Below are 26,483 nucleotides of genomic sequence, written 5' to 3' on the forward strand. Positions count from 1 at the left end.
AAAGGTACCTGAGAGCTGTTTCCTGGTTCTGCTGGATCTCTCAGTGGCCTTTGACACCATCGACCATAACATCCTTCTGGACCGTCTAGAGGGGCTGGGAGCACTGTTATACAGTGGTTCCGCTCCTTTCTCCTGAGCCGTGTCCAGAAAGTGGTGTTGGGGGATGAGTATTCAGACCCCTGGGCTCTCACTTGTGGGGTGCCTCAGGGTTCCGTCCTCTCCTGAATGCTTTTTAATATCTATATGAAGCCGCTGGGAGAGATCATCAGGGGATTTGGGCTGGGTGTTCATCAGTATGCAGATGACACCCAGCTCTACCTCTCTTTTAAATCAGAACCAGTGAAGGCGGTGAAGGTCCTGTGTGAGTGCCTGGAGGCGGTTGGAGGATGGATGGCGGCTAACAGATTGAGGTTGAATCCTGACAAGACAGAAGTACTGTTTTGGGGGGACAGGGGGCGGGTTGGTGTGGGGGATTCCCTGGTCCTGAATGGGGTAACTGTGCCCCGAAAGGACCAGGTGCGCAGCCTGGGAGTCATTTTGGACTCACAGCTGTCCATGGAGGCACAGGTTAATTCTGTGTCCAGGGCCTGCCTACCAGCTCCACCTGGTACGCAGGCTGAGACCCTACCTGCCTGCGGACTGTCTTGCCAGAGTGGTGCATGCTCTAGTTATCTCCCGCTTGGACTACTGCAATGCGCTCTATGTGGAGCTACCTTTGAAGGTGAGCCGGAAACTGCAATTAATCCAGAATGCGGCAGCCAGACTAGTGACTGGGAGTGGCCGCCGGGACCACATAACACCGGTCCTGAGAGATCTGCATTGGCTCCCAGTATGTTTCCGAGCAAAATTCAAAGTGTTGGTGCTGACCTTTAAAGCCCTAAACGGCCTCGGTCCAGTATACCTGAAGGAACGTCTCCACCCCCATTGTTCAGCCCAGACACTGAGGTCCAGCTCTGAGGGTCTTCTGGCGGTTCCCTCATTGTGAGAAGTGAGGTTACAGGGAACCAGACAGAGGGCCTTCTCGGTAGTGGCGCCCGCCCTGTGGAACATCCTCCCTTCAGATGTGAAGAAAATAAGCAGCTATCTTCTCTTTAAAAGACATCTGAAGGCAGCCCTGTTTAGGGAAGTTTTTAATATTTAATGCTGTATTGTTTTTAACACTTGATTGGAAGCCGCCCAGAGTGGCTGGGAAAACTCAGCCAGATGGGCAGGGTATAAATAATAAATTATCATCATCATCATCATTATCAGAGGATGAAGGCAATGAAGATGCCTGTTGTTTGCTGCTCCAGCAGCTGGAATTCAGAGGTTTAAGATTATGAAATCTGGATGTTTCATTCAGCTAATGTTGCCAGAGGCAATTGACAGAACTATCCTCCATGAACTAATTGAATCCCCTTGGTTGAGCCAGGAGACAAATGGTTAATTAAAACTTTAAAGGTAAAGGTAAAGGTACCCCTGCCCGTACGGGCCAGTCTTGACAGACTCTGGGGTTGTGCGCCCATCTCACTTAAGAGGCCAGGGGCCAGCGCTGTCCGGAGACACTTCCGGGTCACGTGGCCAGCGTGACATCGCTGCTCTGGCCAGAGCCAGAGCCAGAGCCGCACACGGAAACGCCGTTTACCTTCCCGCTGGTAAGCGGTCCCTATTTATCTACTTGTACCCGGAGGTGCTTTCGAAATTAAAACTTTAGAAGCATATAAATCAAACACACACAAGGCATAGCATCAATTTGAATGAATGAATGAATGAGAAAAACTCCTTTAAAACTGAACCCTGCTGGAATGGAATAGCTATATATAGGGGAAATGTTTCTTTTAGGTGATGTTCTCAAATTCAAACATTCATATGGCTGCTGCTTCTTTCTGTTGAATAATAATTTTGATCTAGAATCTACATGATACAGAAGATGAAGTTGCATGAGCAAGAGCCTCAGATGAATTTGGGAAGGGGCCAGGTGGAGATCAGAGGACTCCATTATACAGAACCATCGTAACATTAGCGTTAAAAATGGCCAGAGGGAAATGATTTACACAATCCTGGCTTACAAACCACAATACATCTGCATACAGCTCCTTTACTCCACACTTCACATAAACAAGAAAATAAACCAGGAACCCACAGTTAACCATAACTGTGCATAGAGTTTGGTTCAGATATAACAGCCAAACCATGGCTTGGGTTTCAGGGTTGTGCCTTGAAGTGCTATGTGCCATCTTCCCCACTTGCACTGAGTTGCATCTCCCTCACTTCTGGTTCAACGTAACAATAGGTCTGCAGTAATCTCAGATCAGACAAACTTAGTGAGAACAAACTGCAGCTTGCCTCCAGATCTAGTTCAAATATGACTTCCCATTCTAGTTTAGATGCAAACTATGGTTTACAATAATAATTGTTTACCTGATTTCAAACTACAGCTATTACAAATGAGGAAGGGAATTGAAGCACACATAGAGAAAGGAGTGCACAAGACTGAAGGCCAAACTGGTTAGGCCACAACATGCTAGCATTTGGGACACTATCTGAAACAAAGTGCCTGCCATATAGAGAACAAGCATAATAAAAACAACTACTACTACTACTGCTACTATTATTATTATTATTATTATTATTATTATTATTATTATTATACCCCACCCATCTGGCTGGGTTTCCCAAGCACTCTGGGAGGCTCCCAGCAAAATATAAAAAACATAATAAAACGTCAAACATTAAAAACTTCCCTGAACAGGGCTGCCTTCAGAGGTCTTCTAAATGTTGTTGTTTTTTATATCTCCTTGACAGCTGATGGGAGGGCATTCCATTAGGAGGGTGCTACTGCCAAGAAGGCCCTCTGCCTGGTTCCCTGTAACTTCACTTCCCAGAGTGAGGAAACCACCAGAAGACCCTCAGAGGAGGACCTCCGGGATGTCCAGGCTAAATGATGGGGGTGAAGATGTTCCTTCAGGAGTACAGGGCCAGGGCTGTTTAGGGCTTTAAAGGTCAGCACCAACACCTTGAATTGTGCTCGGAAACATACTGGGAGCCAGTAAAGATCCTTTAGGACCAGTGTTATGTGGAAAGTTATATGGAAATATTTTTCCAATTACCTGCTCTGGGCATCAGCCTTCTCCAGCTTTTCTTGAAGCTGTATCCAATCAATCAAAGCCTTGAAATCTCGTACATAGTTGTCTAGCATCATTAACACCTCCTACAACATAAATTTATCAAAGGAACATATCATATACAAACCAAGAACAGAAATGAAATAGAACAAACAAGGATCAACCCAGCAGCAAATAATTCTGAGGGGAAAAACTGTTTTTTTAAACAGTACTTATTCTATATAATATTTCACCAGCTACGGTATATCTAGTCTGGCAGAACACACCTGATTTCCATTGTTTTGCAGCCTTTGGAGACAAGGCATTTATTGAAGTTAAGAGAACAATGACAGTATTTTGGAGTTGGTGAAGCTTATCAAGTAATTCCCAGGAAGATGCAACAATAAGGAATAGTAGAAGGTGCAACAGCAGCAGGGCTGGTTGGCGTGGTGGTGGTGTAGAGGTCACCAGTGGCCCCCTAAGCAGGCATGGGCTTTAGCAAATGCTCATCAATGCTGATTCCGACTCCAGCTCTCACTTCAATACTTAAAGGCCAAGTTCACATATTATGAGCCTAGGAAGCTGCCTTATACTGGTCCATCTAGCACAGTACCGTTACCATGGACTGGCAGCAGTTCTCCAAGGTTTCAAACTGGGTTTCTCCCAGCCCTACTGGGAGCTGCTGGGCATTGGACCTGGGACCTTGGGCATTCATGTGCTCTACTACTGAGCTCGAGCCCTTCCCAAAGATTAATGGGTTTAGCCACCCTTGACTCTGAAACCAGTGACAACTGTACAGAAAATAAGACAGTTCAACAACAACAATAATAGAACAATAGCCATAATACATTACAATGAAGTTTAGATGCATACAAAATATATTCAATAAGTCAATTAACAGTGTCCAATGACACCATCATTATGCCCAGCTTAAGCAATCCATTCAGTAGTTCATACTAAGAGACCTAATTTGTCCAAGTCAACAGAGCAGAAAAAGAGGAATGATTTTTAAAAAATTGAATTTCCTTAACAGCAGACTCCAAGCAAGCCAGACTGCTGCTATTGCACCAGAATTATTCTAAGTTCTGCCAGAATTATGCTAATTCTCATATTCTGAAGAGTGCCATTTTGCATCCGTGTGTGTTCTTCTTCTTATGGAAAAAAAGGGGGGCTCCCAAAGAGGAGAGGGAGTACAACAGCCCTGGAGCTGCCATATTAATTTCCTCTTCCATGGAGAGCAATGAGAGGCAAAATTCGAAAGAAACAAAAATCTGAAAAACCAAACTATAGGCCTATGGAAGAAGAAACAAAGGTGTGGAAAAATGCTTCCCCCACCCTTTCTACTTTGCCAGCGTGAGCCCAGTTGACTTGGGATTTGGTGATTTCACCACCTTAGGGTTACCATGTGCTCTGCTCTACACAGGAAAGTCCTCTATTTGAAGGGACTCTCTATTTGAGGAATGTCAAAAAATCATGACGAAAGGAGGGTTGGTGGCCCTCGAAGTTGCCCACCAACACTTAGCAGCACCTGGTCAGCAGAGTTTGCAGGCATCTCCACCATGGCGAGATGTACTATATTTCTATTTAAATTATACCTATTATTTCCAAATTTGTGTCTATGCATATGTTACTATATGCAGTTTTAATGCAAATTAACGTAATCGTCTATCCTCTGCTTTGCTGAGGCAAGTCTTTGTTGGTAACATGCAACTGGCCACCCTCTCTTTAGCTGATTAATTATGAAGAGAGGTGCTGAGAGTTTAGGTCACACTTCATTATTCTGAAGCTGTATCCATTCTGCCAAGATGGTGTAATAGGGAATAAAAAGAGAGACTATTAAAGATGGCCTTCCCTGCCAAAACCTGAGTGGCAGTTTTTGTTTATTAAATTGTAAAACACTTCCAGCCTCTCTTCCATGTCTAAAAAAAGTACATAGAATTAAATTTATGGGATCCATTGCCACAACATCACAATCCGATTTCCAACTCCCTTTTTATTTAAAGGTGCTGAATCCTGGACAGTAGCATAAAGGAGATCAGCTTCACATTAATTTAAAAGGCAACCAGATAAATTCATGGAGGATCTATCAAATGGCTGCTATCCATTATGTTAAAATTGACATGTGGGGTGCTTATGTGAACTCGCATTTAATTTTAGAAGGAAGTATGATTGTATTTTCAGTGTAAGTTGACAGTCTGTGTTGTGTTGTTGCTCTGCCTCACTTGCTTTTGTGCGTGTTTTCCTCCTTAAATTTGCCACTGGATATCAGCTGCTGGGAAGTGTCAATCTGCCTGGGAGGGCTATTCCCACCATGCCCTTGCTGGACGACCTCTGACTGGCCACTGCACAAAGCAGGAGGGTGGACCCAGAACAGCTCTTTTAAAGTAGGTCTTAATATTAAATAAAAGTACATTTGCATCAATTATTTGTTTAAAAAAGAGATGATTAATACACTAAAACTTTAAATCAGCTGGAAGAAGTAGCTCTAATAAGAACTTTTTCTTTTTCTTTTCCTTTTTAAAGGGAAAGGTGGACACAATAGATAGTTGTTTGCAGTGCCAAGTCAGCAGGTAGTAAGACATGTTCCACAAAATGAAATATTAGAGCTGGCATCCAGTCTCAACCCGGCCAATGGCAGATCAAACCTTCTTCTCTTTCAGGTGGCCATAGATGGGAGCGCAGGCCACAAGAAGCAACTTGCCCAGAGAACATGGCTAAGAAATGAACTCTCAACCTGAAGATTTGCCCGTTCCTAAGCAGCCAGTTAACTTGAAAACATGACATTTTGTTTCAAGAGATGCCTGCCATACAGAAATTACAGTTAATGGCTTAAAGGAGCCTATTTCAAGAAATGCGTAGCTCTGCTGTTATCCAAAATTATCAGAGCAAGCACCATGCAGCTGTAATCTGAATCCTGTTTTACGAACAAGGGAATACAAACAAGACAAGCAGCTGGAGCGGCCCCATATCCACTGATGCACATCTTTCTCCCTAAAGCTATGAAGGCCATTTTGTCCATCAGGAGGCAGCCGAACAAAAGTGGCTCTGAAAGCGTTGTTACAGGCAGGCACCCAGATAACTACATATAGATGTACAGCTAAAATTACCAATTAGTTTACCAATTGGCTGCAACGGATTCGATTGGTTTGTAATTAATTCTAGTTACTGGCGCACACAGCAGGATGGTTGGCGCCATCCCTTTTGTCCTACTGACACACAATCCTTGCGCACAGGGCCCTGGGGTCTTGGCCATCAATACAGCTCTCCAGTTCACCCACAGTCATGAGTGCAGCAGATATACCCTACAGTGCTGAAGCAGTGGAAATATGTACCACTTGAAAAGGTGCTGACAAAAAAGGAAAGTCTGTTTCTGTGCTATAGTCATGATCATTTAAAAATCCCATTATTTTTCAAGGGCAAGTGCACCCCTACAGCAATTTTTAGGGGAAGAAAACTTGATTTATAGGAGCTGAGATGGGGTTGTATTTATGAAGCTGGCTATTAACAGTGCAACTCCATGCATGTATGCTCAGAAGTCAGCCCCACAGAGCCCAATGGGGCTCACTCCCAAGTAAACAGCTAAACCATGGTTTCATGTTACAAGGACAAGCCTGGGTGAACTTTGGGCTTTTGAGATCCCCTTTCCCTTCTCCTCATCAGACAGGAACACAGGGAAACTTGGAAGCTTCTACTTTCACTTTTGATTAACCATTGCTGATTAATCACAGCTTAGTGTAATGCTCAACCTAAAGTGTGCTTAATCTTAGCTAAGAAAACAAGCCAGCTTCATAAACCACAGTTTGACCGGATGAATATGCCTATAAGCTGCGGTTAGTTTACAAAGGAAGAAAAGGTTTAGGACCTTTCCTTGTGGCCATGCCAGATGAGAGAGGGAAGCACACAAGCCCAAGGCCTACACAGACATGTTCTTGCAACATTAAACCATGTTTTAGTGGTTCATGCAAATATAGCCAGAGGGTTGAATCCAACTTGTGCAATGGAACTTCCACCTCCTCTCCTGCAGTCCTCCCCAATGTATGCTCAAAATCTGCTACAGAGGGTTGGGCGACCAGACCAGGGTAAGGAAAGTTCTGCTGCATGAGTAAAACTCCACATTATAAGGTTGCCATATGCCCTCTTTTTCCAGGACACATCCTTCTTTTCATGGACAGAGTCATCATACTGATCCATGGTTAAAAGTGGAAGTCACCAAATGTGTCCTCTTTTTTGCTCTTCAAAATATGGCAACCCTAGTTCTACACTTAGGCAGAAAGAACAAATACACAAATATAAGAAGGGGGACACCTGCCTATTAGCAATCCATGTGAAAAGGATCTAGGGGTCTCAGTGGACCACAAACTTAATATGCGTCAACAGTGTGATGTAGCAGGGGGGAAAAGCTAATGCTATTCTAGGCTGCATCAACAGAAGTACAGTCAAACGTGATCCACCTGGAGCAGGAACCGACAAGCCACTCCAGTATCCCTGCCAAGAAAACTCCATGGACAAAGACAACAGGCATATAAAAGTTATGACGCTGGAAGATGAGCCCCTCAGATCGGAAGACGTCCAACATGCTACTGAGGAAGAGCGGAGGACAAGTACAAGTAGATCCAGAGTTGATGAAGCGGCTGGGCCAAAGCCGAAAGGACGCTCAGTTGCGGATATGCCTGGAAGTGAAAGGAAAGTCCAATGCTGTAAAGAAAAATATTGCATAGGAACCTGGAATGTAAGAACCTTGGTAAGTTGGATGTGGTCAAAAATGAGATGGCAAGAATAAATATTGACATCCTGGGCATCAGTGAACTAAAATGGACGGGAATGGGCGAATTCAGTTCGGATGACCATCGTATCTACTACTGTGGGCAAGAATCCCGTAAAAGAAATGGAGTGGCCCTCATAGTCAACAAAAGAGTGGCGAAAGCTGTACTGGGATGCAATCTCAAAAATGATAGAATGATCTCATAGAATGACGTGGAAAAGAGTTAAGAGCCTCGGACATAAGATCTCCAGGTTGATTTAAAGTTTATATATAGAAATATTGTAAAATTAATGAGTGATAGAAAAATGTTGGTGTAATAGGGTTGGGGTTGCTTGTGCGTAAGGCGCAAACTGCTCCAAGCTGAGTAGTTTGGTTAAAACTTTCCCCTGACTGGACAGTCAGTATTCCGTGACTGTCTCAATCATTGGCAGAATCCGTCAGTGGGCGTTTCCTGAATTTCCTCCAACATAAAAGTTCTTTGACACCAAGTCGCCGCCTAGCTTCCCTGCGCGGAAGCTTTCTGCGCAGAGTGGGCGTCCCAAGGGGAGGTCCTGTGCTCTCCCCGCTGGTCTCGCTGGAACAGTCCCGGAGCCTTCCCTCCGAAGCTCCCTCAGCCTCCCCTTCCTCCCTGGCGTCACGTCTATTTCCTTCCCCAGCGGAAGCTCTCCCTCTCTCCTTGCTGGTTCCCTCTCCAGCGTCATTGGGGAGCCTTACCACCACCCTTGGCTCCGATGGCAGTTCCCTGACAGCTGGAATGAAATTTTATGGCCTTAGTGGAAATGTTTTAAGGAGTTAAGCTTAAATAAGTATACTAGTTTTAATGGAAAATAAGATTAAAAATATGTTAAGACATTTATATGACAGAAAATAGAGAAAGAGGGAAAGGAATTGCTGGGACAACTAATAGAAGCAGAATACAAAAAGGGAGGTGAGAGGAGGTCGATGAAACAAGGGAATGAAAGATAGAATATGGAAAAGGTATGGTGTATGCTTTTAAATTGTTTTTGTATTGTTTTGTTTAGTTTATTGTGTTTAGTTTAATGGGTTAAGGTTGTGTTTTGTATAGTTTATATATTGTATTGTATTGTTTTTTCTCTTTTTTGTTCTTTTTTCTCTTTTGTCTTCTTTCTTCTTTTTCTTTTTTGTAAGTTTTAAAAGTAATAAATATTATTTTTAAAAAAAAAATGATAGAATGATCTCGATACGAATCCAAGGCAGACCTTTTAACATCACAGTAATCCAAGTTTACGCACCAACCACTGGTGCTGAAGAAACTGAAATTGACCAATTCTATGAAGACTTACAACACCTTATAGAAATGATACCAAAGAAGGATGTTCTTCTCATCATAGGGGATTGGAATGCTAAAGTAGGGAGTCAAGAGATAAAAGGAACAACTGGCAAGTTTGGCCTTGGAATTCAAAATGAAGCAGGGCAAAGGCTAATAGAGTTCTGCCAAGAGAACAAGCTGGTCATCACAAACACTCTTTTCCAACAACACAAGAGACGACTCTACACATGGACATCACCAGATGGGCAGCATCAAAATCAGATTGATTATATTCTCTGCAGCCAAAGATGGAGAAGCTCTATACAGTCAGCAAAAACAAGACCTGGAGCTGACTGTGGCTCAGATCATCAGCTTCTTATAGCAAAATTCAAGCTTAAACTGAAGAAAGTAGGAAAAACCACTGGGCCGGTAAGATACAATCTAAATCAAATCCCTTATGAATACACAGTGGAAGTGAGGAACAGGTTTAAGGATTTAGATCTGCTGGACAGAGTGCCTGAAGAACTATGGATGGAGGCTCGCAACATTATACAGGAGGCAGCAACTAAAACCATCCCAACGAAAAGGAAATGCAAGAAAGCAAAGTGGCTGTCCAACGAGGCCTTACATATAGCGGGGGAGAGAAGGCAAGCAAAGTGCGAGGGAGATAGTGAAAGATACAGGAAATTGAATGCAGATTTCCAAAGAATAGCAAGGAGAGACAAGAAGGCCTTCTTAAACGAGCAATGCAAAGAAATAGAGGAAAACAATAGAATGGGAAAAACCAGAGATCTGTTCATGAAAATTGGAGATATGAAAGGAACATTTCGTACAAAGATTACCATAATAAAAGACAAAAGTGGAAAGGACCTAACAGAAGCAGACGACATCAAGAAGAGGTGGCAAGAATACACAGAGGAACTATACCAGAAAAAAATGGATGTCTCGTACACCCCAGGTAGTGTGGTTGCTGACCTTGAGCCAGACATACTGGAGAGTGAAGTCAAATGGGCCTTAGAAAGCACTGCTAATAACAAGGCCAGTGGGAGTGATGATATACCAGCTGAACTATTTAAAATTTTAAAAGATGATGCTGTCAAGGTGCTACACTCAATATGCCAGCAAGTTTGGAAAACTCAGCAGTGGCCGGAGGATTGGAGAAGATCGGTCTACATCCCAATCCCAAAGAAGTGCAGTGCCAAAGAATGCTCCAACTATCGCACAATTGCACTCATTTCACACGCTAGCAAGGTTATGCTTAAAATTCTTCAAGGCAGGCTTAAGAAGTATGTGGACCGAGAACTCCCAGAAGTGCAAGCTGGATTTCGAAGGGGCAGAGGAACCAGAGACCAAATTGCAAACATGCGCTGGATTATGGAGAAAGCTAGAGAGTTCCAGAAAGACATCTACTTCTGCTTCATTGACTATGCAAAAGCCTTTGACTGTGTCGACCATGGCAAACTATGGCAAGTTCTTAAAGAAATGGGAGTAGAAGGGACTCCCTCGGAAGGTGGTGGACTCTCCTTCCTTGGGAGTTTTTAAGCAGAGATTGGATGGCCATCTATCACAGATGCTTTAGTTGAGCTTTCTGTATTGCAGGGGGTTGGACTAGATTACTCTGTAGATCCCTTACAATTCTATGATTCTGTGAGTCTGATTCTTAAGCTTCAAAGTTTCATACAGTATTTTCAAAACAGTTCTACAGATTAAAAGGTAAAGGTAACGGAAACGGTAAAGGACCCCTGGACAGTTAAGTCCAGTCAAAGGCGATTATGGGGTTGCGGCGCTCATCTGGCTGAGGGAGCTGGCATTTGTCCACAGACAGCTTTTCTGGGTCATGTGGCCAGCAGGACTAAACTGCTTCTGGCACAACGGAACATTGTGACGGAAACCAGAGCGCACAGAGACGCCGTTTACCTTCCCACCGCAGCAGTACCTATTAATCTACTTGCACTGGCATGCTTTCGAACTGCTAGGTTGGCAAGAGCTGGGACAGAGCAACGGGAGCTCACCCCGTTGCGGGGATTTGAACTGCCGACCTTTTGATCAGCAAGCCCAAGAGGCTCAGTGGTTTAGACCACAGCCCGACCCGCTATCCACTTGAGTAGAATACCTCCATTTGCTAGTTTCTCTTGTATGGCTTCTGCGTCGTTTATAAAATATGTATGATTGCTCTGTAAAACTGCTAGAGACTTAAGCCACATTTAAGGGGAAAAAACCAAAAATGTCAACTGCTAAAAAGAGCATTGATGTGGAATGCCACCAATGTAAAGTAACTTGGGAGAAGCCCTGAACAAATCTCATGTATTTTGTCTCCCTATCCTACTCATCTGCCTCGGACACCTCAACAAATGCAGAAGAAACAAGACTGTAACAAGGCTGCAACTCTGTACACAACAATTCCTGTTTAAGTCTATGGAGGTTGGATAGCGAGAGAAAGCCCAGATCCCCTGAGAACTTAGTAATTTGATTCTTGTCTCTATACTGAAATATTCATTCATTCAGTTCTGTGTGGGCTAGCACTGAAAAAGCAATGCTGGTGTCTAGGAATAACTCACCAAAGGCTCCTGAATAAGTTTAGAAGTCATGAAATAAGAGGAGAGGTCCTCATATGCATCAGTAACTAGCTAAAAAACAGGATGCAGAGAGCAGGAATAAAAGGGCAGTTTCCCCACTGATAGAAAGTGGATTTCTTCCACAGATTAGTATTAGGACTTGTGCTTTTAAATTTGTCCATTAATCATCTAGAGTTAGAGGTGAACAGTGTGATAGCCAAATTTGATTATGCTACCAAATTGTTCAAGGTGGTTAAAACAAAAAGGGATTGAAGGCACTCCAAAATACTCTCTTCAAAATTGGTTAACAGTCAGTAAAAGCAAATGCAATTCAATGTTAGCAAATGTACACTGCTGCACATTGAGGCAATTTTAAAAAATAGAACAGATGCTAAATGGAATCTGAAACACAGGTGACTGAAATGTTGACTTAAGTGTGCAGTAGCTGTGAAAAAGGTGAATGCCATGCTAGGAATAATTAGGAAAGGGACTGAGCCCCACACTGACAATACCATAAGGACACTATATCCATGGTAAAGACACACTTGGAATACAGTAGTACCTCGGGTTAAGTACTTAATTCGTTCTGGAGGTCTGTTCTTAACCTGAAACTGTTCTTAACCTGAAGCACCACTTTAGCTAATGGGGCCTCCTGCTGCTGCCGCACCACCGGAGCATGATTTCTGTTCTCATCCTGAAGCAAAGTTCTTAACCCAAGGTACTATTTCTGGGTTAGCGGAGTCTGTAACCTGAAGCGTATGTAACCCGAGGTACCACTCTACTGGTTACAGTATTCAGAAAAGAGACTATGGAGCTGTATCTTGTTGAGAAAAGGTTGAGAAAAGTGCATAGAACATGAAGCCTATTGCCTATGTTCTACCGCCCCTGCTGGAAGCAAGGAGCCTCTGAATATGAGTTGCTGGGATTCACATGTGGGGAGAATGCTGCTGCAATTGAGTCCTGCATGCAGGCTCCCCTTATGCATCTGGTTGGCCACAGTGAGAAGAGGAAGCTAGACTAGATGGGACTTTGGCCTAATCCAGAAGGGCTCTTCTTGTGATCATTGCCAGCCCTGTACATGTGCAACTCTAGCAGAATTACATCCTTAACGGCTTAGATTTAGAACTGCTGCCAGTTCATACAACACTGTCTTACAAATCAGATTAGTAGCCCATCTGTCTTAGTCTTGTCCTTTCCAGAGTGGAGCCCCTTTTCTTTTTCTTTTTAAAATGATATTTATTAAAGTTTAACAATAAAAACATACACAAACAAAAAACAAAAAGAAACAAGTATAATTTCCATCCTTATTTTCTTAAACCTAATTTCCCCAACCTCCTCATACCTCCCCCTTCTGTATTCTAATTTCATTATCTAATCAGCAAATCCATTCCCTTACTTCCCATATTTTTTAATAATTCTATTCTTTTTCCATAATCAACACCCCTGAAAACCACATAGTTTTTAAACCCATGTCAATTCTAACCTTCATTAATTTTATAATATTTGTTAAGATAGTCTTTAAATTTCTTCCAATCTTCTTCCACTGTTTCTTTCTCCTGGTCTCGGATTCTGCCAGTCATCTCTGCCAGTCCCATGTAGTCTGTCATCTTCATCTGCCATTCTTCCAGAGTGGGTAGATCTGGTGTCTTCCAATACTTTGCAATAAGTATCCTTGCTGCTGTTGTAGCATACATAAAAAACGTTCTGTCCTTTTTTAACACCACATGGCTAACTATACCCAGGAGAATGGCCTCTGGTTTCTTCAAGAAGGTATATTTAAATATCTTTTTCATTTCATTATATATCATTTCCCAGAAAGCCTTAATCCTTGGGTATGTCCACCAGAGGTGAAAAAATGTACCTTCATTTTCTTTACATTTCCAACATTTATTGTCTGATAAGTGGTAATTTTTTGCAAGCTTGACTGGGGTCATGTACCACCTATAGATCATTTTCATAATATTCTCTCTCAAGGCGTTGCACACCGTAAATTTCATACCGGTGGTCCACAACCTTCCCCAGTCAGCAAACATAATGTTATGTCCAACATCTTGTGCCCACTTAATCATAGCTGATTTAACCGTTTCATCCTGTGTATTCCATTTCAGCAGCAAGTTATACATTTCTGACAAGTTCTTAGTTTTGGATTCTAACAGCTCTGTTTCCAATTTTGACTTTTCCACCTGGAAACCAATTTTCCTGTCCAACTTATAAACCTCCATTATTTGATAATAGTGAAGCCAATCTCGCACTTTATCTTTTAGCTTCTCAAAACTCTGCAATTTCCACTTGTTACCCTCCTGTTCCAAGATTTCACAATATTTTGGCCATTTAGATTCCGTATTAAGCTTTTTCAATGCCTTTGCCTCGTGGAGCCCCTTTTCCTGTCAGGGGCTGCAATTCCTTGGGTGTAATCTGCTGGGGGCTGCGGACCAAGGAGGGATAATACCGGCTTCCCCATCCTTGCCACTCTCATGACATTTGGGTCAAGGGTCACATGAAGCCTTAAGGCACAGGTGGTCTACTCTGGCAGCAGTGTTCCAGAGTCTTGGAGTAAGACTCATCCTTTCCCATCATCTAGCTATTAAGATTGGATTTGGAACCGTCTGAAGGCAAGCAAAGTGCTCTCTCACCAAAATATGGCCTCTCCTCTTGAGGTAAAGAAGGCACTATTTCAACCCACATCCTTCATTAATATCTATAATCAGACGCTTAGAATTATCCTTAAAAAAAAAAAAATTCCTTCCAGTAGCACCTTAGAGACCAACTAAGTTTGTTATTGGTATGAGCTTTCGTGTGCATGCACACTTCTTCAGATGCAGTGAAACAGAAGTCACCAGACCTTTATATATAGTAAGAGGGTGGGGAGGGGTATTATTCAGAAGGGTGGTGGGAATGGTTGATCCCCACCCTCTCGCTATATATACCCTGGAAAATTTGCAGACTTCATTTCATTAGTTGCCAAAACACACAACTGCTGGAGACAGCCTGCTTTAACTATTTGTTCCTGTATTCCAAACCATGAAAAAATGGCATGTGCATACTGCAGCTTAAGAAGAGCTACTATGATTACAACCCTAAACACAAGAAAGCAAGTCCCACTGAACACAACACTTACTTCCAAGTAAATGTGCATAGGTTTGAGCTGTAAAATACAACCGTCCTTAAGGCAAACTCCAAAGCTTGGAGAGATTACCAACAGCTGATTTTCTCACAAGCCTGTTTGCATCTCCACCACAACCCTTCCGTCTGCAGTTTCAACCGCAAACAGTCACCAGAGCCCTGTCTCATTCAAATACAATAAACATTATCCTCAACAACACTGTAAATCAATAATCTGGCCCACTCCCTCATTGCGCTGCACACAGACATTCCAATTCCTATTAGGTAAAGACTGAAATGTAATGATTGCTCTTTCTTCATTTAAAATGAATGCAGGGGGTTTTCTTTTAGGAAGGCAACAAATTGCTTTAGGAATATAATAAATATTACTTGTTGTGTTTGAATAAATATTGTTTCAAATTCCAAAAATGCAAACAAACTTGACCAGATATTCCACAGATGAACATACAATTGTCCTTTCTGATATTACTTTAAGAAAAATGATAAAATCCTTCAGTTGCAGTAGAAAAATTAAAAACAATTAACAGTTTAAAGAGATTTTGTATCATTATTTTCATTCAGTAACAATTTATAGTATACTGAGAAGCCTCAAACGGACTTCAAGTAAATTTATGCGCTTGGCTCTCCATCTTTCCTTACAGGGATGAAAACCTAAATGCTGACATACTATTTGCAAAGGGAAAAATATTATTGCAAGTACTATTTGCAAGGGGAAATTGGGCCCCTTTCACACACTTATATGACAGCACATGTGCACTTCACACTGGATCATAAGCATAGTCAAGATTTTTGTTAGGGGTGGCAGAACCTCAGTTGCTATGTACTTTTATTGATTTGGGGGGAGACAGCTGCCCCTCCCTGCCCCCCTTGGCTACGCCCATGTATTGGATGCATTTACACATAACAATCCAAGGCTGTTGGGGCACCCATCTTGATTGCTCCTGCTTTACTCCTCCTGTGGAATGAGGGGGAAAAACAAACCCAGTAAGCCACCATTGAGCTTGGCATGCCTGTGACATCTGAACCCAGGATCCTAGTTTGTTCCTCTCCTAATGAGTCAGGATTTTTAGTATGCCTTAAAACATGGCTTGTTGTTGGATTATGAATCCTGGCTTACTTTGAAATGTGAACATGGCTGCTGTGGGTACAGTGGTACCTCGGGTTACATATGCTTACATACGCTTCAGGTTACAGACTCCTCTAACCCAGAAATAGTACCTTGGGTTAAGAACTTTGCTTCAGGATGAGAACAGAAATTGTGCTCTGGCAGCAGCTGGAGGCCCCATTAGCTAAAGTGGTGTTTCAGGTTAAGAACAGTTTCAGGTTAAGAACGGACCTCCAGAATGAATTAAGTACTTAACTCGAGGTACCACTGTATATGATTCAGAGAGCAGCAGATAGGTCTCGTTCCCCAAACTGTTAACAGTGGTGTCTATAAATATGGATTGCCACATGCACATGTGATGTTTTCACAGGTACACAAACATGTTTTGCATATATACCTGTTTAAAAAGTAATATGTGAAGCAGTCCACACATTTTTCCTTTCTTCTTTTCTATCTCTATATGTTTGTTGCCTCCAAATATCTGACACATCAGCCCTCCTTCCTGACGCCCTTTTGGAACAAAAACAGTTAAGACTTTTCAAAACGAAGGGGGAGGGAAACAAAAGAGAACAAAGTGTCTACTTCTCTCAAAGCATTTGCAATTCAGACCTTTGGAAACCCCAAATTCTTGATGGAGAGCAGGTGAGATTGAGATAGCTCCATTCCCTCTTCCATCAGCCATGGCCAGTGCTGAAATGAGCACAAATCCCTTACGCATGCTTACTTGGGAGTAAGCAGAACTGAGTGGAACTTACTAATGAGCAAACATCTGGAGAATTGGGTGCACATCACACACTGCTATTTCTGTTCTGTTCCTTCAAACCTTAAATAAAGCCCCAAACTACGGAATAATGTATGAGGAGGAAATATTTAACCTTATTTGTAGGCCTGTGCGATGTACCAATATATAATTCAAAACTGGTTTGAAGCAGCCCACATTGCGATAACTGTTTCAGTATATTTGATCTGGCAATACATTGCAAACAGCCTTCAAAACTCCAGGAGGTGGTATAATTGCGAGCAATTTGAGAAGTCCTGTCCCTGTGTATTGGTGATTGCTGGCTGCTGCCTTCCAAACACCATTTTACCTCCCCCAAAGTGAGATTGGCTGGCTGCTTCTTTCCCTGCCTTTTCTCTCTGATCGCTTCCTTGCGGCTCTGCCTTCCCCCTCCAGCTGCTTCCCTGTGGCTCATCTCAGCCAGCTGCCCTGCCCTCCTGGCACCTAAAGAACCACCTGCCAGGCTCTGGATGGGGGGGGGGGTCCCCCTTCAGTGTCTCCCTCCTCCACGATCCATCCTCACCCCAGCCAGGAATCGAGGCTCCTGCTTCTTCCTTCTCCCTCTCTTTGTCTAGGGAGGAGTGGAAGGAGTTCGCCCTCCAAACCAAGAGCTTGCCTCAGTTGCCCCTCGCTTGCCTGCCTCTCTGTGGCTGCTTCTTCAGCCACCTGCACACCCAGTCTCCAGGCCCACCGTACATAGCTCCATCCTTATTTCCGACATTGTGATATACCAGTATATCACAATGTTTACCTGGTGATACACTGCGATGTTGGAAACCAACCATCACCCAGTCCTGCTTACTTGCAGATATCAGAAAAAGATGGAATTTGCAGATACGGAAGCTCAAGCCTGCCACTATAGCCTCAGTCAAAGTCACATCAAAAACTGAGATCACTGTATGGTATAAATGAGAGAAGGTTGGTTCTAAAGACAGGGGAAGCAGAATTACTTCCATCCAGAAGAAGCCAACATCACAGTGCAGTGTCACCATAACCACCATTATTTTCACTTTCTTTTGCAGTGGAATATTCCCCACCCCAACTAGAAGGTAAAGGACCCCTGGATGGTTCAGTCAAAGGTGACTATGGGGTGCGGCTCTCAACTCGCTTCAAGCTGAGGAAGCCAGCATTTGTCCACAGACAGCTTTTCCGGGTCATGTGGCCAGCAGGACTAAATCGCTTTTGGCACAATGGGACACTGTGACAGAAACCAGAGCACACGGAAACGCCATTTAGCTTCCTGCCACAGCACTACCTATTCATCTACTTGCACTGGTACGCTTTCAAACTCCTAAGTTGCCAGAAGCTGGGACAGAGCAACGGGAGCTCACTGAGTCATGCGGATTCAAACTGTGATCTTCTGATTGGCAAGCCCAAGAACGCCACCACAGCACCACCCACCCCCACCCCAACTAACACATAGCTATAAGCATTTTACAGGGTACACACCCCACACATGTACACACCCCACACAATAAAGGAAATAGAGATAATCACTCCTGCTAATATTGACGTCAGTGGCCCTGTGCCAACAGAACTAGAGGCAAAATTATTATTTTCACACCTTTTTTACCACAGCAACCCAAAGTGACTTACAATATTTTAAGGAAAAGAATAAATACATATATACATTAAACAAGGTCAGCTAAGAAACAGGAGGGAAGTTAGCATCCTCAGACATACACAAACACCTCCCCCCCCCCATTTGTAGGTCCCATTTGTACTTTCTAAAACATAAATGCCATAACTGAAGTGGCCATGGATTGTCACCAGTGTGGTGTAGTGGTTAAGAGCGGTAGTCTTGTAATCTGGGGACCCGGGTTCGCGTCTCCGCTCCTCCACATGCAGCTGCTGGGTGACCTTGGGCCAGTCACACTTCTTTGAAGTCTCTCAGCCCCACTCACCTCACAGGGTGTTTGTTGTGGGGGAGGAAGGGAAAGGAGATTGTCAGCCGCTTTGAGACTCCTGAAGGGGAGTGAAAGGCGGGATATCAAATCCAAACTCTTCTTCTTCTTCTTCTTCTTCTTCATAAGACTGAACTAAAGCTCCAGTGGCACAATAAAATAGACCCCCCCTTTTTTTGAAAGGCAGGAATTCTATACAGTTTTCTAATGTTTAGGGTTTGTATACAAATTGTTCATTGGATAATTACACTGGTATCACTTAACAATCTTAACTCTTCTGTAAAATGAATGTTTGGGGGATTTTTTGTTTTAGTTTTAATGCGGTTTTGGATATGTAATATTTCCTTCCCAACTTAGCATGAATGGTATGACCAGAATTCTGAATGCAGTTTTGGATCTATGGAGATGTCATACAAATAAACTACTGTTCTTTCAGCCACAAAAATTTAGAAAATCATAATCTGATTACACTGCAGGGAGTATCAGGTCTCTTTAAAGTGGGGGGAGGGTCTTTGGGGAAATTTCCTGAGCAGGAGGACAGTTCAGTTTAGTTCAGTGTTTCGTTTTTTGTGTGTGGTGGGGGGAGTTAAATTGTGTTAAACCAACAGACAGCTTGGAAACCTCAAGCCACTGTTTGGTTTCAGAATTTGCTTTCTTCCAGCTCTATTTGTACACTAACCCTAGAGTCAATTTGGTCATCTTTCATTTCAACAGAAAACTAAATATTCAGGACCAGATGAAAGTTCTCTTTACATGTCATGGACTAGCAATAATAATGGTTTCCAGAATGTAGTGAATATTTTCACTCAAAGTTCATAGGAAAGTAATTTGGATACCTTCAACAGTTTCATAATGTTAAACTTCTCTCTTTTGCTCGCCATGTATTTCTTGGGGTGTGTGTGTATGTATGTATATATTCAAATTGTTTTACTTATTATAAAACTCCAAGGAGTAAATTTGATGTTATAAAGAAGGAAGCCAGCTTCCTTTCAGTTGAGCTGGCGAAAAATACACTGGGTGATGTGTCTGTTTTCCATCTAAAATTATATGGGGGAAGCCAACTTATGACTACGACCCACTCAGACACTGTTTATACTGAGCCATCAATCTTCCATAATTACCACCAGCAAGTGAATGAGAGGAGCGATAGCTATCTCTGGAGAAAGGGAACAATGTGTAATTAAGATATTAAACAGGAAACGAAAGAATGTGAATTCAGGCTGAATCTCAATAGTGCCACCTACAGGATTGATTACTGAAATATTGGGGGACTTGCAGGTAAATCAACTACAATATATTCATATACAGTCTACTGTGTGTTAATCTCACTGCAATGGGGGAATCATATAAATATTAAATGTTGTTTAATGAATAATTTATTTCAGAGTTATTCTTTAATTAGAGCACTTTAAGATTTCTTATTTTAGAGCTTCCTCTGTTCTGAGAGCTTCTGGTTTTATTGGATTTCAGTGGTTTACACTGCCATAATATTCTTGTTTTTAAAGCAGTTTTGACCATATAGGGTATATATAAAATTAAATTATGATTAATCTTCTGCAAACAAACAAGATTAGAGAGTTTTAAACAGCCAATTTTAAAAATGACAATTGCTCAAAGGGTTAGTTAAGTTAGCCTGTTACAGTCAATACAAAGAGCAAACTGGAATCCAAAGGCAACTTAAAGAATAAGGAAACTATCCTAAGCTCTCAGGAAGGGTGGTTAAAGGTTTGTTGGAACCTGCAGATTTGTTATTTCATTTCAGTTTTAGAGCAATTTACAAAAATATCTTATACTATAGATAAACAATCAAACCAAAAACCTGTAATAACAAATAAAACAATAAACTTTTCTGAAAAGCAAAAACACGAACATTTTGAAAAGTTTTTCAGAGTCAAGGATCCCTTCTGTCTCATCCTCCCTTCTTGCCCAAGCAGACCGATTTACGATACGTCACTCTGACCCCGCTCCCACTAACAAGTCCACCTTACACACAAACATACCATCCACCCAATTGCTCCAACACCTCCCTTTCAACCACTATCATCCGCTCCATTGAAAACTTACTGCAAAAGACAGCCGGAGACCATGAAAGCACCCACCAACAGAACCATGTGAAAATACATTGCAGCTGATTAGGCTCCCTCTCAGTGTACTGAGAAGAAGGTCTGCAGCCACAGGCCTTCCCCAATCAGTGCTGCTGCCACTGACCCACTGGTGCTGCCCTGAATGCAGTGGGTCCAGGGAGGCTATGGATCTACAGGATCATCCCCACCACAAACAGGCCCTGGAGTCAATGATTTAATTTTCCTCTCAATGCCGTCAAGGGGAAATACATTATTGGGGGGGGGAGACAAAAATAGAAAAAGCCACTCCAATCACACCCTCAACTCTGGCCACAGCTCACCAGCAAGGCCCTGGATGGGGCAGTGGCTTCACCACAGATCCCAACCGCAATGGAAATGAATGTTCTCTAGCACATAAGCGTTCAGAACCTAAAGTCTGGAGAGGCAGATGACGAAATGGGCTCTAGTCTATGAAAGCTTAGACCACAGTATATCTGCCTACTCATAAAGAACAGAGCAACAAGATTCAAGAGTCCTGCAGTACTTTGAGGATTATAAGTAACAACCAAGCATCATCCATGCATGTACTGCACTACCAGAAGAGCTTACCTTGCATTCTACTACACTCTGATCTGATTCACAGGTGACATAGATTTCATCAACTGCACGTCTTAAGTTGTCAAAAAGGAAGGCCCAGTATCGTGCTCGCAGGTCCACTTTCCGAGGCTGTCTTGTTTTAGTTGGGCTTTTATCATAGTTTTTTTCTCCAGCTGCTGATGTTATTTTGCAATCTGATGTGGTACTCTGCAAAGAAGGGGCACAACTTGAAATGCAAAATCCAGCAAGTGTGGCGAACGGTTGGCGATTCACAGGATATGCATTTTGCTTCAGCCCAAACACTTTTAAAACAAAGCACTGAAAGTATTCAAATATAATCAGTGCTTTTTTTCTTTTAAAAATGTTTAGGGGTACTCTCATTTTGACCCAAGAAAATCACCATTTTATAGTTCAGAATGGGAACAATAAATATAGTAAATGGACAAAAGTACAAAGATTCACAAAATGTTTAGGGGTATGCGTCCCCCTGCATCCCCCCAGAAAAAAAAAAGCACTGAATATAATGTTTCCAAGACTCCACAGATAAGCTTCCTGCTGGATTCCAGCTCCCATCACCCCGACCACTGGCCATAAGTCTGTGGTGGGAGGACCTGGAATCCAACAACATAGGGGGGGCTCAAGGGTTTGAAGGATGGGGAGGAAGCCCTCTGCTCTTGCACTCCCTTGATCGCATAACATTTTGGCTTGATCAACTAGGAGCAAATTACCCCCTTCTCTCCCCCTACCTCTCTTCCCCCCCTTATACTGTATACAGCATCAAAGTCTCATATCAAATATCAATGATCTGTAAAAAGAACTCTGTGATCTGAAAGCAGAGGTGATGTTTGTACTTTTATAACCCAATAAAATCTTCAATAAAAGCAATTAAAAAACAACAACACTAGGAGTAAATTGTGGTTTACAATCCTAGTTTGGAGGGCTCACTCAGATCATAGTTTGCTGATTTGAGCAAAGCAGCAAAGTACAGTGGTGCCCCGCAAGACGAATGCCTCGCAAGACGGAAAACTCGCTAGACGAAAGAGTTTTCCGTTTTGGAGGTGCTTCGCAAAACGAATTTCCTATTGTCTTGCGAGTTCCTGCGGGGTTTTTTTACTCCCCCCCTTTTTCTAAGCCGCTAAGCCATTTATCCGCTTATCCGCTAAAAGCCACTAAACCGCTAATAGCGCTAATCTGCTAAGCCGTCAATGGGCTTGCTTCGCAAGACGAAAAAACCGCTAGACGAAGAGACTCACGGAACGGATTCTTTTCGTCTTGCGAGGCACCACTGTACAGTTTGATGAAAGCAGGAAGTTATCCACTGAGCCACATTCATGGGACAGAAAAAGGGAGCATTTCAAGCACAGTGAAGGAACTTTTTAGTTCTTCTCATAGACATTGTGATAACAGCAAATGTTAAATTAACATTCACAGGTAGAATCTACAAAGCACTTATATTCAATAGAATTACAGTAATACTCTTTAATGTCTCTAGCTAGAGAATTCAATATATACCTACGAGGCATGTTCAGTTCTCGTCGTATTATGTGCCCTCTCCTATACATGTGCAAGCAGCTTCCCATCCATTCCCACAAAAAAGCCCTCTGTGCACATACAAGGCAGAACTGCCAAGCATTTTGCTGTAGTGTCTACAAGCACAGCCCAGGAATCCAGGGCAGCACAAGAGACACTCTCCTCCATTCTTTGGCTAACATTCCTTCTTCCATGTTTGCTGGCCACCAAAGCTGCTCCTAAAATAGGGATGGAGAAGCTCTCTTTCTCCAGGTGCTGCTAGACAAGAACTTTCACCATCCCTGGCCATCGGCTGTGCAAGCTGTGGCCCATGGGAACTGAGGAACCACAGGTTTCTCATCCCTGTCCTGCAGAGTAGGTGTACAGCATTGGTGATCAACCAGCGCACCGGGGCACCCTGGGGAGACTTGAGGAATGTTCAGAGAAGCCCTGGGGGGCTGTCCTTTCATTCACTTTCAGCCCATATCTTCCTGTATCATCCCTCTTTCTCTCCAAGAGGCAGTGTGGTGTGGTGGTTAAGAGCAGTAGTCTCGTAATCTGGGGAACCGGGTTCGCATCTCCACTCCTCCACATGCAGCTGCTGGGTGACCTTGGGCTAGTTACACTTCTCTGAAGTCTCTCAGCCCTACTGTTTGTTGTGGGGGAGGAAGGGAAAGGAGAATGTTAGCCGCTTTGAGACTCCTTCGGGTAGTGATAAAGCGGGATATCAAATCCAAACTCTTCTTCTCCTCCGAGGAACATTCAGGGGAGCTGGCAAGGGCAGAATGGGTTGGGGCAGAGCGGGGGAATCCCCACTTACGCACATCCTGTAACAAAACCCCAGGATGAGCTGGAACCCACAGGGGAGTCACAGGAATAAGCGGTTGGTCAAGGGAGCGGTGGACTCAAAAAGGTTGAAAACCACTGATGTATAGCGTCTGGGCTGCAACCCTAAACACACTTACTAAGGGAGTAATCCTATTGAGCACAGTGGGACTTGCTTTTGGGCATGAATGCATTAGGACTGCTCTGTGAAATACCTTTAAATGAACTGTATAAGAGTTGTTGCTTTTAATATAAAACCTATGGAAATTAATCTTGCCTTTGCCAGTCAGCTCTGGTGTCAAAGTGACCGAACAGCCCCAAGAGAGAAAGTATTAAGTTTCCATTAGTGATATCTGACTATCATTTTACATCTATGCTTCTCCATTTTGTGTTTCATAAAGCCTCATTATTGAAGTGGAACAGTTGGGTATTTGTGTTAGTGTTGCCCTTTTTAATCTCCAGGCGGTTTGAAATATCAGTGTAATTTTCTGTCTCCCCCAGAGAGTGAGACAGACATTCATCACGTCTGGATGTTAGTTTCACCCTCCACTTGCTCTGACCAGAAGAATTTTCTATTTGCTGAGCATCTAAAATCTATTTCTTGTTAGCTCTTCAGAAATATTTTAGCATATCTGGTACAAAAAAAAAAAAAAGAATTGAAACGAGATGCGGCTATACTTAGGGATTTTCTCTTTCTTTCTTTTTCTTTTTTAAAAGAAATCTGTGGGAAACCAGACCTGCAAAATAAACCCTTAAAGTTCAGGCTACAGTGCCTGCCCTAAAATAAAAGTTGGAGACAAACAATTTAGGTTCATTAATTTCAATGTGTCTGCTCTGAGTAGGAGTTAGACAAATACTACCCTTTGTTTTTATCATTTTAACCATCAATACCACCTTTTTCTTTAAAATGAAAAATGGGGTCGTGACCACGTATAACTGCTCCACTTGGTTAGCTACATTACACTCACCATAGATGACACATACAAGGGATCTGACCAACACATGTGGCAACTGAGACGCACAGACAGGAGACATGTCCCAACTCACACAGAGCTCCAGGAAGTTATCAATGACTTGCAAACTTGCAGACAATATCTTCAGTTTCTTTCATGTGTTCATATGAAGCAGGCTTCTACCTGCTAGTAAGTGGGACTGCAGACTAAGATTAAATGAAGAATTGGGGGCTGGGAGGTTAAGGAAAATTTTATATTAAATCCCACAGTATGAGTCATGACTTAACTGGGCTGCTGTTTCCACCTTCTGTGATGCAAAGCTTCTCATGGCCCAAGTCTATCACTTAGGAACTGCTGAAAAACTAGCCTCAAGGAGACACACAAGTCAACAAGGAGGTATTGCCTCCAAACCCCAGCGATCTTAGACAATGATGAGAAGAGCTGTTACTGGAGGCAGCATTGAGCCTGAGCCTGCTTCCTGGTTGGCATCCCAGGAGCCTGTTAACATGTGCAGCACACACTTGTCTCTGTAAGCCTTGAACAGTTGCTCAGCTGGCAAGAACCCACCACATAGGATTAAGGGAAGAACAAAAGGGAGGTAAGGAACACAGAGAACAATTAGAAGGGCAGGTGCTAAAAACTATTTTTAGAAAATTAAGGGGTTGGGTTTCAAGATGATCGTTGACACATGCCTCTTTTCCCCACCCAAGGAGAACATCCGTAATTTCACAAAGCATGGTAGAATCAAGAGAACACTAGACACTCAGTGATCATTATTTCACAGAAAGGACTATTTCTCACAAATGACAGATGAGACAACAATCCTGCATATTGCTTCAGACAGTGAAGGGAGGTCACATGATTAAATAGTCTTCAATACCTCAGGTCACATGAATTTATTATTTATTTGCTTCATTTATCTCGAGGTGGCATATATGGTTCTCTCCCTCCTCCTTTAATCTCTGTGAGGTGGGTTAGACTGAGAGGCAGTGACTAGCCTAGGGTGACCTAGTAAGGCCAAGTGGGAATTTGAACCCTGGTCTTCCAGGTCCTAGTCCGACACTCTAACCACAATGCCATGTTGCTTAATATACTTTCTTGTTCCATACCTGTTACCTGCAGCTTTCTGGTAAAATGGAATAATAATAACAACAAAAATTATTTAAACCCCGCCCTGGTTTGTCTTATGGCTCATGTGAAGAGACTGCATGCGCATTCATAAAGCTTCTTCATACCTCAGCTTAACTGGCATATGATCATCCAAACATAATGCCAGCAAACCAAACACTGAAATAAAACTGCTATGTGGAAGGATGGGAATGGCTTAAGATATATTTTATCTCCAGTACAGTTGAACAAAACATTCCAAATGAAGCATTTAAGTTTTGTTTCAGAACACATTACTTTTCTAGTGTGGTATGAAGAGCAACCCAACAAGAAAACTTGCATGTACCTGTTTAGTAGTTTTATGAGTTCCCTGAGTTATTCTTTTGGATTTCCCTCCTACTTGCCATTTTTGTTTTCCTGTGAAAAGAAAACAGCATTTGAAGCAAGCAATAATTCCGTAATGCTTACATTGGATATGGTAAACCTGTGGTCCTCCAGATGTTGCTCGACTTTTTAAACTCCATCAGCTCCAACCAGAATGGACAGTGGTTAGTTAGGGTGCTGGAAATCAACATCCAACTTCACTGGCATTTATATGACCTTTTCATAAATCTAACAACTCTTGCGTTCCTTCATGCCTAGCAGATGGGTTGCATTTTTATCGGATTTTGGCAAAAATTAAAGGAGAAGAGGGTGGGGGGGGAAGCTTAATGGTATGCATAGCTCACAACCCCAGGCTCTCTCCGATTTTAGTAAAATCATACTCTGTAAAAATGGCAACTATGTAAGACATGTCAGATGTCAAGGAGAACATTCCACTCCATAATTAGAGCACTAATTTGGGGGTAT

At 42.7% G+C, this 26,483-nt stretch overlaps 1 protein-coding gene across 7 annotated transcripts in view; it reads right to left on the reverse strand.

The window, feature by feature from the left end:
* Nucleotides 1-26,483, reverse strand: part of SCAPER (S-phase cyclin A associated protein in the ER) — a 209,785-nt gene that overhangs the window by 172,505 nt on the left and 10,797 nt on the right. For all 7 annotated transcript variants that reach the window (XM_079991504.1, XM_079991500.1, XM_079991499.1 and 4 more), the window contains 3 exons: nucleotides 25,981-26,051; nucleotides 21,253-21,447; nucleotides 3,090-3,190 (listed from right to left, as the gene is read on the reverse strand). In XM_079991504.1, coding sequence (XP_079847630.1) covers nucleotides 3,090-3,190; nucleotides 21,253-21,447; nucleotides 25,981-26,051 — 367 coding nt within the window. The remainder of the gene's footprint in view (nucleotides 1-3,089; nucleotides 3,191-21,252; nucleotides 21,448-25,980; nucleotides 26,052-26,483) is intronic.

The sequence above is a fragment of the Podarcis cretensis genome, assembly GCF_951804945.1.
Source record: "Podarcis cretensis genome assembly, chromosome: 9".
Lineage (NCBI taxonomy): Eukaryota > Metazoa > Chordata > Lepidosauria > Squamata > Lacertidae > Podarcis > Podarcis cretensis.